General features: G+C 35.6%; 1 protein-coding gene across 1 annotated transcript in view; it reads left to right on the top strand.

Annotated features, from left to right (window-relative positions):
- Positions 1–574: 574 nt before the first annotated feature.
- Positions 575–12,937, top strand: part of G2E3 (G2/M-phase specific E3 ubiquitin protein ligase) — a 28,175-nt gene continuing 15,812 nt past the window's right edge. Inside the window, 9 exon segments of the mRNA XM_081312794.1 lie at positions 575–675; positions 1,945–2,013; positions 2,605–2,660; positions 4,595–4,692; positions 6,429–6,530; positions 7,940–8,064; positions 8,302–8,464; positions 10,090–10,196; positions 10,537–10,653. Of these exon segments, the coding sequence (XP_081168920.1) occupies positions 2,609–2,660; positions 4,595–4,692; positions 6,429–6,530; positions 7,940–8,064; positions 8,302–8,464; positions 10,090–10,196; positions 10,537–10,653 (764 nt within the window). The 5' untranslated portion in view covers positions 575–675; positions 1,945–2,013; positions 2,605–2,608.

Here is a 12,937-nt window from a genome sequence, read left to right as displayed (position 1 = left end):
TAGGTAGATTTTCTCCAGGAATTGTGAATCATATTACATCCATGTGATTTTTTTTAGTAAAAATATAAGAATAGTTTGCCATTGCCTACTCTCATATTATGACGCCTTTGCCATTGCTGCTAAAGTGATAATGTGAATCCACCATCTTCCTATTTTGTGATTGCTTAGCACAGGTGCCTGTTTGCTTTTGATGGATAGCTGGAATGACATATATATATATAGGCATACATTTCCAATGTTCTTCACAGATTTTTCCCAGGAACACTCATCACCCTGAGGCAACATAGTAGGACTTATGGGGACCAGGCAGCTAACAGCAGTTAAAAGCACCATAGAACAATTTTAATTGTGTATGGACTTCTAAAATTTCCAACCAGCTTGGTAACTGCTAAGAATTATAAGAATTGATGCCCAAACATCTGAAGAATTTGGAAGGCTGACATAGAATCAGATTGTTTTGAGTATTATTTTTGATTCATAGGGGAACTAACATTTCACTTTGTAATATTTTTACTAACAATAAAGAATATGCTTTTCAGATAAAATAACTGTCATTGTGTTTTTTCTAATCTATAGAATGCATATGAAGGAAGATTGGTGATCAGACTCAGTCAAGGCGGAGAACACAAGACCCCTATAATTTACACAAGCTTCTAGAAAACAGCTTTAAGTTCTGTGAGTACTTTGAAATGTGATATTCAGTTATTGTTGCGCTGAAGATTTGTCTTGGAGATCATACCCCCTCATGAATGAACAAAGAAGAAGTGTGTGTGTGTGTGTGTGTGTGTGTGTGTGTGTGTGTGTGTATTTAAAATTTGTTCCTCCTTGCTCATTCATTAACTTATTGTATAGAATTAGACCGACTAATTAACTTTCCAAAACCTATTTTCTTTGAAAGACTTACAAACTAAATACAAATTGCATGATCATCAATAGTGCCTTAGTACTGTATTCAAAATAATCATGAGAAAACCAATGGTTTGTTACTTCTCTCAAACATTAAATTCTTCTTAAGTTTTTTTTTTTTTTACTATTGGAATCCTGGTAACAGGCCACTTATTTTGAAAGTGTAGGGGAGATGTAATTTGTTTTCCTTATTCTGTCTTAATATTTCTAGAAAAGGTGCTCTGGGAATTGGGGGGGGGTAAAACCTCAAATGTGGGACTAGAAATAGTTTAAAATGCTGAGATAGGGCTTTTGCCTGCTTCTGTAGGCACCTCTGTATTCCTATTTTCAAGAAGAATACAGATTCCATCCGATTTACAGTTTTCACCAAGATAAGAACCTTACATGTGTTCCATATACAAATATTGAAACTGTTGCATGTACATTATATTTCCTAACCAACAGAAGTTGTTTTATTTTCTCACGTTAAAAGTATTTGAGTTGGTAAAAAAAATATTACTGCAAATTCATTTATTTTATTTTCAGTTGACAAGAATAAATTGTTTTGTCTCCACTTGTTAGATTTGCCTTTAAATCTCTATCTCCAAACACATAATATAAAGGTAGCATAAATTAACAGCTCTAGGAGGAAAACTCCAAGCAGAATAGTATTGATTTAACATAATTTCGTAAATTTTCCTTTGTTCACTAAATTATTTTCCAGTTCTTTGAGTCTTTTTAAAAATGTAGTTTGGATTTGACCCTTAGCATTATATTCCAATAGGGTTTGCTACTCTGTCTAACACAGTATTGACTTATGAGATCCCTGACTTGAGTACTTGGAGGACAGTTGTAATGCCTCAGAGCAATACCTTTGTGACCTAATTGTGCCAGAGTAGTAGCCTTTATGATCTATTGTCTCATCTGCCTCCTTGCTTGTTCATTTGATATAAAACATTTAACTCCCCTCTACTCCCCTCCCCTACCCCTCCTTCCCTTTCTTGTTTGCTCTGTCTTTTTCTTCTTTTGCTCCTCATCATCTTTCTTATCTGGATGAAGACTGAATGCAGGACTGTCCACAAATTTGCAGAGAAAAGAACAGCAAAGAATACCTTATTTTTTTTCCAGGTAATTTTGTGTAGTCAAAAAGAGACTGTATTTGTATTTTTGACTTTTGGTTTATGCTAAATTGTACTGTTGCTATAAATCAAATAGTTAGAAATAATGAAAAAGTTCTACAAGTTGCTGATAAAGCTGCATTCATGTTACAATTGAATTTATATAAAATGAACAGTTCTTTATTTTTCTTATCATATGGTTTGTTTTTCATTAAAACTGTAGAGCAGGGGTGTCAAACTCAATTTCATTGAGGGCCGCATCAGCATTGCGGTTGCCCTCAGGGGGCCGGGTGGGTATGGCCAGGGTGGGCGTGGCCTACTGGGTGGGCGTGGCTAGAGTGCGTATGGCCTACTGGGTGGGCATGGCCAGCTCTACATCGTTGGCATCAACGGTGCCTATGGGGGCAGGAGTGGGCCAAGGCAGTGGGGGCCGTTCCCTCACTGTTTCCAGGATGGCTTCGTGGGCCGCATGAAACCACTTCGCGGGCCGGATCTGGCCCCCGGGCCTTGTGTTTGACATGTCTGCTGTAGAGGATTAGATAATTCACAAACTAAAAATTTAATATCATATAGCAACTGATTTTTCTCTCGTATGACTTAGTTGAATGGAGAACTCTAGAATGAGTAAGAACATTATTGGATGCCTCCAGAATCTATGTAAGTGTTTCTCACTATTTATGTTTGATTTAATTAATGTAGCTTCTAGCCTGGTGCCTTCAGTTAATGAGTCTGCAATAGCTATTCTGGTTGGGATTTATGGAAATTGTATGGTTCCCAGATTGCAGAACACTAAACTATTTCTGGCCTTTCCTGTACTTAGTAACCTTGGTGATGAAAGAACTGATAATTTAAACATGTGCTTTGGGGTGTTTTTACAATCAAGCACAGTAGTTATTACTAATAATCATTGCATTTTTAATAACTATACAAACACTACAATGTTAATGTTTTGAATTCTAATTGGATTAATAAAGTTTAATGCTAAGTTCTCCAGATCAATAACTATGTCTTGTACTTGCTCAAAGACATGGTCATGGTAGTTCTCCAAACTGCATTTTCTTGAGAAGGCTGTTAAGACAGTGGTAGACTTGGCGCTCTCAGGGTTTCTCAAGGAAATAAATTATTTAGATGTGATTCAGTTGGGTTTCAGGTCAGGTTACAGCAGTAGGATAGCATTAATCATTTTTATGGCAAGTTCATAATGGTATGTTGTATATGTCCTAGCCCTCCTTGGTTCCTTTAGTGGCTTTCAGTACTGTAGATATGAAATTCTACTAGATCAGCTGGGAGAATTGGGAGGGGATACGCAGACATGGTTTTTGTGGTTGTTTTCCTTTCTCTTAGCTGAATTTCAGTCTGTATTATGGAGGGGGAGGTTGACAACTAGCCCTAGGCCAGGGGTAGGCAACCTCGGCTCTTTTATGACTGATGGACTTCAACTCCCAGAATTCCTAAGTCATAAAAGAGCCGAGGTTGCCTACCCCTGCCCTAGGCCCTCTACCTACTCCTATTTACATCTATATGAAGCCATTGCATAGGATAAAGTATCAGAATTTTGATGATACTCAGTTATGGATTCCTGCCCAAGTGATGTTTGAAAAATCTAGATGGGGAAGAAGAGGTTTTGTCTCAATTTTAGCAAGACTAAATGGCAGTGGGTTCAAGAGCTCCCTTCAGCTGGACATCTTCTATTATTTGTATGGAATAGCATTCCCACAGACAGAGTTGATGTACAGCCTGAGAATCCTGCTAGAGCCACAGATCTCTTTGAAGCAGCTGTGCCCAGGAGGCTCCTTGCACAAAACAATTTTGTACACTAGTTACATCCATTTCTAGATCTGGAGGCCCTGTTCACAGTCATTGATGCCTTAGCCATTTCCTGATAGATTATTGCAGTCCGCTCTGCATGGGGCTGTTCTTGAATTCATTTGGTAGCAGTGGAGAACATCCACATAATACCACTGCTACATGAGCTGCACTGGCTTCTGGTAAGTTTCTAAGTTTAGTTCAAGTTGCTGGTTGTCGCTTGATATAGAACCAAGTACTCGAGAGCTTATCCGTCTCCAGTGGTTTCCGCCCATTGTGGCAGATCTGTATGGTGGGCATGTTCCACATATCTTCTGTGAAACAGTATTATGGGAAACATGCCTTCCTGAAGGCTTTTCCATTAGCCAATTAACCAAGTTACTTCTAGAGCCTAATGTGTGCATCTTGTTATACTGTCAGAATACTTGAGATTCCTTACAGAGAATCTGTGAGGAGTCTCAACTATTTTAAATAGATTGGTGTTTACTCTATTTTTTATTTCATTATTTATGCTTTGTTGGCTAACTGGTGTTAGTTGGTTAAGATATAAATTTGTAGCCATATAAATTTGCTAAATAAATAACTTTCCAAGTGACCTTGGTTATATATAAATGCAGTCAGAAGTAATTTCTGGGGTTGTAATTACTATAATTTACTTGTCTTAATAGTTCAGAGAAATTTATAAAATATACAGAACTATTGCATGATGTTCTGGTTAACTTGTTATATGCCCAATAACCAGTAGAACTACTTAGTGTCCACACAACATTCTTTTTATCTTTTAGCCTGTGAATTCTGTCAACGGACTGATGACTGTCCTGAAAAATATGGGGAAAAAAGGACCTATGAGGACTATAATCTCACTGTTCATTATTACTGTGTGGTAAGTACTTCTTGCTACACCTGAAGAACTTTGGGAGTCTATTGGAAAGTTAGATAATCTACAGGCTGCTCTTATGGTATCTGTGTTATAATATATGTCTATTTAACAAAATCAAATAAATAGATTTTATTAGCGAGCTCAATTTCCTTTCAAATTACTAACTAAAAGGAGTACAGGTAGGTGCATAAACCTAGCTGATATAAGATCCTGTTGTTCCTTCTTTCAATCTAGGAAATTCAAGAGAAATGTGAATCTTGAAATATTCTCAAACTTTATGCATAATCTTTCTGACAATAGAGAATTCTTTTTAACGCCATTAAAAACATGGAACATCTGTCTTTTCTGTTGAGAAATGTCACCCTTCACATTAGGCACTGCTGTCCTCTCTGAATTCAGTTTAAGGTTATTATTCATATTCAGCCAATTACTGGCCATACACTAATATTAGGCAATCCACATGGTTACCTGAATACATGTTATTCCTGGCTGAAGACACATCCGTAGACAAGAAAAGGTGTCTTAAAGAAGCGGTCAGGGAGTGACACAGAAAGCTGAGCCTCAACAGCAAAGGGTGATGTCAGCATGGGAACAAAGGGGTACAACCCCATTGCAGGAATAATGCCAAAGCTCCATGTGCAGATGTGTCGTGTGAAAGTCAAAAAGGATGCAGGTTTATTCTGAATTCATTGAGAGTGAGAAGCATGCAAAGATTCTCAGCAATATATACTATGCTGAAGCAGAAAAAATAAGCTTATTTTTAGCATGAAAAATTGCCAAAGATCTTTTATTTGTTTATATGCCACCCATCTCCCTGATGGGGTAACTGGGCAGCTTACAGAACATAAAAAGATAAATAGAAAGCAATTAAAAATTTAAAAGTATGCACATTAAAAATTTAAAACTATGCAACTAGAAAGTGGCAACGATCTGGACATCATTTTGTACAATAAAGTTGCAATGCTAGCTTTACACTTGATAGTGAACCTTTTTGAAAACAATGGGAATTGTCAGCAAATCATGTCTGTATTTCCTTAGAAGCAGGTTTTGCCATAAATGAATTATGGGAACTATCTGAATTTGTTCTTAGTTGGCTGGAAAATATGGACCAATTGCAAAAAGGTATACTGGTAGTCTTTGCTTACTGACCACTCAATAACCATTTGAATAATTGTGTTAAAGAAGGATATTTACAAGCAGTCCTCAAAGATACAGTTCTCACAGTGTCCCCATGGTCACATGATCATGGTTCAGGCAGTTGGTATCTGGTGCACATTTACAACAGTCACAGCATCCCGTGGTCACATAATTGCCATTTGTGACCTTCACAGTCGATTTCTGACATGCAAAGTAAATGGGAAAGCCAAGCAGAAGTTGCAATCATGTGACTTTGCACTGAAGTACTTGTGAGATTTTGTTAACAACCACAGCCAAAACTGCTATATTAAGTCAGGTACAGTTACATGACTTTTCAGTTTACAGCTGATGCTTAGTGACTGTTGTGGCTCCCAATTGCAGTCGGTAAGTAAGGACTACCTGTGCTGAATAAATGGCAACACCTATTGCCATATTGTGATGACAAACATTGCAAACATCATTCAATAATTTGCTGAAAAATCACACCTAATTATAATGCAGCTAAACCTCAGTAATGATTAAATTATATGCTTTCTTATGGTGAAAAGTTAATGCAGATATGTCTGGAATGTCACTTGATTTAATTCATCATTAAATTATAGTTAATGTCAAGTGGGATTTGGCAGAGAGGTGAAGATGAAGAAGGCTTTTATGGTTTTTTACCTGAAGATATCCAAAAAGAAATTAATCGAGCTGCAAGACTGGTAAGAGATTTTGAATAATGAATCTGTTCCAAGGAGTTATAAATATTCATAAATTTAAATATATCCTAAACTTACATTAGCAGTAACAGATGTAATTAAGCTATTTTGGTTGAAAAAGAAAAAAGTAAGATTTTGTTCTCAACTATGCAATTGGAACTGTGTTACTTTTAAACCAGCTGAATTAATCAGGTCTTTGCCTTAGATATGTCCAAAGCAGGTTTATAGTTTCTTGCAAAATGAGCTTTTCATACAAAGGTTCAGAACAGCCTTTCTTAACTGTGTTTCCATGAAGCCGTAGGGACTTTATGAGAGAGTGTGATATATTTTTTTTAATATTGCATGCCACAAAATACAATAGGAATGTTTAGTCCTGTGACTCCATTATCAACCTCTGCTTTGTTATGGTTATGAAGATGGTGAAATGTAGGTTAGAGGAGAATTTATTTTGAAATGTTTATATTTTTTGTGATTTTCGTGTAGACGTTTTCTGAGCCCTGAAAATTATTTCAAGAGTTCCTCAAGGATTAAAAAAATTGAGAAAGGCTGGTTTGGAATAAGATTTAAATGGTGGTCTATTGCTCTTTTTTCCTGTGTGTATCCTTGCTGTAATACACAGAGCTACCATACTTTTGGGAACGCATTTGAAGAGGGAGCAACAAATTGAGATGAAATTAGGTTCTGTCCTCTAAACAGAGTAGCAACCATTAAGTACTTAATTTAACTTCAGTATTGTGGCTACGTTTCATAAATCTATTGACTAAAATAGGTGTCTAGACGAGCAGCAACAATAGTGTTCTGCATGTTTACCAGGTCTACTTGTTTTGGGATTGCTTTCACCTACCTAACTACAAGTTACCAAGTTGTGATGCGATGGGTGTTTGTTTATCAGCTGGTTTGTTGCAAAGCCTGTTATTGATTAGGTCTGAGAGGGAATATCAGACTTAAGCTTAATGTAAAAGAGAAGATACTTTTTATTTTATGGGATCACATTCTTGAAAACAAAATGTTAGACGGTTATATTCTAGACTGGCTATGCAATAGAGTTTATAGGATTTGTGTCTGTAGGTGATGAAATGAAAGAAAAGAACCGTATGGTTTATTTGAAAAGCTTGCAATTTATAGGAGTTGATAATAATATTTTATTAAATAATTTAATAATTTATATTAAGATTAGAATTTATGCAGGTATATTACATTTATGAATTTAATAATTTATTAAAAATTGTCTGCATCAAATATTAACAAAAATATCTGGGTGCAATTTGACTGTCAGTGATTTTTTACCAGTGTTTTTTCTTGTATAAAGTTTGATGTAAAATACTGTTTATCAGTTCATTACAGATTAGATTCATAAGTATTGTGGTGAAGTCTTCTTAGTTTACAATTATTTAATATGGTATTTTTTTTAGAAATGTACTGTCTGTAAGAAAAAAGGTGCTTCAATTGGTTGTATAGCATCCAGATGCAAACAAAGCTACCACTTTCCTTGTGGAATAGAGAGAGGATGCCTTTTCCAATTTAGAGAAACTTTTCCGTAAGTTTATTTTGCTTCATTATTTCAAAACTATTTCAAAAGTACTGGAAATACGTTTTCTAAAATTGCAAGGTTCCACTTAATAATACCAGATTAATTTCAGTTAATATGAGAGCACATTGGTCCATACAGCTATATCTGAGAACATCTTTTTCTAAAGTGCATGATTTACCTGAGTAACAATTCTGGTTGTTTTTTTAAGTGATGTGATTTATGCAATTTTATCTCTGATTTAAGGTCATTTTGTTGGAAACATCGACCCACTCAAAAACGTCTTGCTAATTGTAAAGGATCATCACAATGTACAATATGTTTGGAGCTGGTTGAACAAGCACCTACATACAACATTTTGACAAGTCCATGCTGTAAAAATGCTTGGTTTCATAGGGAATGCTTACAGGTATGTCTGGATTGAGGTAGCAGAAATTCTTTTTCACTACTAAAAACAAAATCTGTAAATTGTTATTGTTAAAAAGTAGGTCTGTATTCAGAGTAGGTTGGAAGTGAAATGGAAATCAGTGTATGACATGTTCCAGGCAATTCTTATAAGTTTGATCTACAAGGTTGCAATGAAAAGTAATGCCTCCACCTCCATAACTTTAGTTCATATGAGGATATTTTAATAAATGAAATAGGGAAATAATCTTTAAAATGAGCTCTTTTGTTACCTACATTTACTTATCCACATAATCATCACCATTCATTATATCCTTATGCCAAGGATGGACAAGCTTCTGAAAGCTGTCACAAAAGAACTCCATACTTTGTCTCTTCAACCAGGTCCTGGCAGTCCTTTCCATTTCTTCATTTGACTCAAACAGATGCCCATAAAGGTATTCCTTCAATTTGGGGAAAAGATGGAAGTCGCATGATGCCAAGTCTGGACTTTATGGCCAATGGGGTAAGGTAGTAAGATCCAGTTTCACAATTGCCTCTTGGGTGGCTCATAAGCTACGAGGCCTACCATTGACATGGTACAACAAAATTTTCTTCTTGTACTTCCAAATTCTGCTTACATTTATATTTCAAAAGTTTGAGTATTGCAGTGAAGTACTTTGAGCTCATAGTGGTGCCAAATTAAAAGTAATCTGTGTCCCAAAAAACTAGTCATGTATTTTCCTGCCAAACTGGGATTTTGATTTTTTTTTTACAGGTGTAGCGTTGTGATAATATTTCATGAACTAATGCTTCATTTCTGGATCATCAGGATAAGTCCATGTTTCATTGGCTGTCCTGATGCTATGAAAAAAATAATCATCACCTTCCTTCTCTTAGCATGACAACAATTGCTGGCAAATTTCAACTCTTGAACGTCGCCCATCATCTGCAATCCATCTTGCCCAACCTTCTGCTACTATATTGAAATACATTGGTAATGTGACTCACGTGTTCCTGCTAAGCTGAATGATAAGCTTGACAGCAGTGTCCCTTTGAATAATCTGCCAGTTGTCTTTAATCAATTCAACAGCATTTCTCATGTGTTGTCATAATTGTCCATTTCATTCTGACCACACAAAGTAGATCTTCCCTGTTCACCATTTTCTTTTGATCCAACAGCACACAGTAATTTCAGTGCAGTCATTGCCATTAAAAAAACCATATTCTACAATGAAAGTCCTAAGAGAGACTACTTCAGTCAAAAATTAAACATGGAGTGTTGCTTAAAACTCACTGATGAATACTTGCAGGCTTTCATTTCAAAGAATGAAAAATATCAATGTAACCTTTTGTCACAGTGATCTTCTATCAACTGAAGTGAAAGGGCAGACGTTAAAGAACATCTTGGAGGTTTTAGTGCATTAGTATTGTCATCTTGGTGACTGTGAAGGCATTACTTTTCATTCAACCCTTGTAGTTAGTATTTATAAAATATAAAGGAAATAGGAAAAAAAATGTCTCACGCTTTTATACCTGCATCATTTATTTGTTCTTATAGATATTATGCTTTAATCTTTAAAGGCATTTAGTTTTTGTGTGAAGTAAATAACTTTTATTGATCATTCTTTATTTTTCTCTTGGATTCAGTGTCAAGCTCTCAGTGCAGGGGTATATTTCTTTAGATGTCCTGTATGTAATAATAAAGAAAAATTTCAGAATGAAATGTTAAGAATGGGCATCCATATTCCAGAAAAGTAAGTCATTTAAATTATTATATATTATTTTCTCTTTTTTTATTGAAAAGTTTTACAGTACATTTTTGAATACAAAACCCCTCCCCTCCCCTCTCCCCAAACCTCCCCAACTCTCCCCTCCCCCCTCCCCGACTTCCCAGAGCTAAATACAGGGTATAAAAATACAAACAAACATAATCTAAAATATGCAAACAACAAGATATTAAATTCTATTGCATATTATTTTCTTAATTGTATATTTATATTATATTTTATGCTGTATTTTGCTGTTGTTTCTTGTTTAACAAGAAAAGCTAAACTGTAGAATTAAAGTATTCTAATAAATGTTTGAATGATTCAGAGATGCCTCCTGGGAACTGGAAGAGAACGCCTATCAAGAACTTCTTCAGCATTACCAACATTGTGATATTAAAAGATGTCTTTGCAAAAATGGGAGAGACTACAATGAATCTGATAGGTAGTAATTTATGCTGTCTTTCTCACCATTCATGTATAATTTCTTCGTAGTTTTTCAAATATAGCAAACACAAAATTGCAATTAAAAAAATCAAATGATTTATAATTGAGTAAGCCAAAGAAATCCTGGACCATTTTCTGTAATTGCTGATAGGGATTTGTTTTCTATTTATAATGATCCTATTACTATTACTACCGGTACTACTACGATGACGACTATTATTATTATTTAGAGTTTTATCCCACTTTTATTACTGTATAAGTAACTCAAGGGAGGGAACATATATAATACTCATTCCTCCTTCTATTTTCCCCACAATAACAACCTTGTGAGGTGGGTTGGAATGAGAAAAAGTGACTGGCCCAAGGTCACCCAGCTGCCTTTTGTTCCTAAGAAGGGACGAGAATTCACATTCCCCTGGTTTCTAGACCAGCATCTTAATCACTGCACCAAATTTATTGTATTTGGCAAAGTCACTGTTTATTTGAAATGTTGAATAATTCTATTTTTATTATAATAATAGTTATGAAAAAGTTAGGTTTTAAAGGAAATATACAGTAAGTATATACCTATCTGCAATCAGATAAAGATTAAAGATCTCATCTATATGCTACCCTTTGGAGTTAATGGGATGTCACTTCCCAGTGAAGCTAATCAAATGGTGAAAATTTGGCTTTTTCAGAAAGCTTTTAAGGATGACAGCATAGATTATCTGTAGGAATGAGTTGCCCATAGATTAGATTCTAAAGGGCTTGTGACTGTTGCTGTAGCTTTTTCTGTGACAGTTCTTGTTTGTAATGTATGTCAGCCTGTTTCTTAGCAGTTATTCAATAACAGTGCATTGTAGAACAAAATGTAGTTGAACAGTTGTATTTTTTTTTTATTGAAAAGTTTTAAAAATACAGTTTTCCTTTAAAAAACCCCCTTCCCCCTCCCTCCTCCCCTCCCTACCTCCCCCCTTCCCCCCCCTCCCCCCCTCCCTCCTCCCCCCCCACCTCCCCCTAACCCCCCTCCCCCCCCGGACTTCCCAGAGCTAAATACAAGGTATATATATATAAAAAAGCAATCATAAACAACCATATACTAACAACTATAAATTCTAAAATCCATCACTCTCTAACTTATATAGGATCAAACAAAACTTAGCATTATTAAATATATATAGAAGACAAAATAAAAAAAGAAAAAAGAAAACGAAAGAAGACTTATTCAAATGCTAGGTAAAACTTCTTGACCCTATACTTATTCTGGATAAACTCAATCCATTTTCTCCATTCCATAATATAATGTTCTTGCGAGTAATCTTTCAAATAGGCCGAAATCTTCGCCATCTCTGCCAAGTCGGAAACCTTTAAAATCCACTCTTGTATAGTCGGCAGTTCCTCTTTCTTCCAATATTGACCTATCAAAAGTCTTGCTGCCGTAACTAAATTCAACATCAACTTAGAGTCCACAACTGTAGCGTCAACAATTATTCCCAACAAAAAAAATTGCGGACAAAACTTTATCCTCCGTTTAAAAATCTTCTGCATATTCCACCAGACTTTTATCCAAAAAGCCTTGACCTTTTTACATGTCCACCATATGTGAAAATATGTTGCCTCTTCATCACCACACCTCCAACATTTAGGCTGATAATTCGGATACATACTTGCAAGCTTTTTAGGATCTAGATGCCATCTATAAAACATTTTGTAAAAGTTCTCTCTTAAACTTTGAGCTTGAGTGAATTTTACATTCCTCACCCAGATCTTTTCCCACGTGTCCATTGTAATAACTTCCTGAATGTTTTGGGCCCATTTTATCATACAATCCTTAACAAGCTCTGTTTCTGAATCGATCTCTATCAATGCAAGATATATCCGTTTAATATGTGCTGGTCCTTGATTTCTAATTTGCTTTATCAAACTTTCATCAGTCGTTGCAAATCCATTTTTTTGATCTTCTTTCCACCTGGCCTGTAACTGAAGATATTGAAACCAAGTCTGAACAACCTTCTCTTCTCGCAAGAAACTATATGATTTCAAGCACCAAATATTCCTTTCCAAACTTAAAATTTCCTTGTAAGTAGTCTCATCATGTTTGAAACCAGCATGTATATTTTCTATTGCGTGTTTTGGGATTGCCCACAATGGTATCTTGCTGCTTAACTTATGTCTATACTTCTTCCAAACTCTCAGCAATGCCTGTCTTAAAATATGCATCCTAAACACAGTATCTACCTTCTTATCATACAACAAATATGCATGCCAGCCAAACAACAGATCATGGCCCTCAAGATTTA

Source organism: Vipera berus (assembly GCF_964194415.1).
Source record: "Vipera berus genome assembly, chromosome: 1".
NCBI classification, from domain to species: Eukaryota; Metazoa; Chordata; class Lepidosauria; order Squamata; family Viperidae; genus Vipera; species Vipera berus.
Note: the sequence above shows the minus strand (reverse complement) of the source record. Positions and strands in the feature narration are given on the sequence as shown.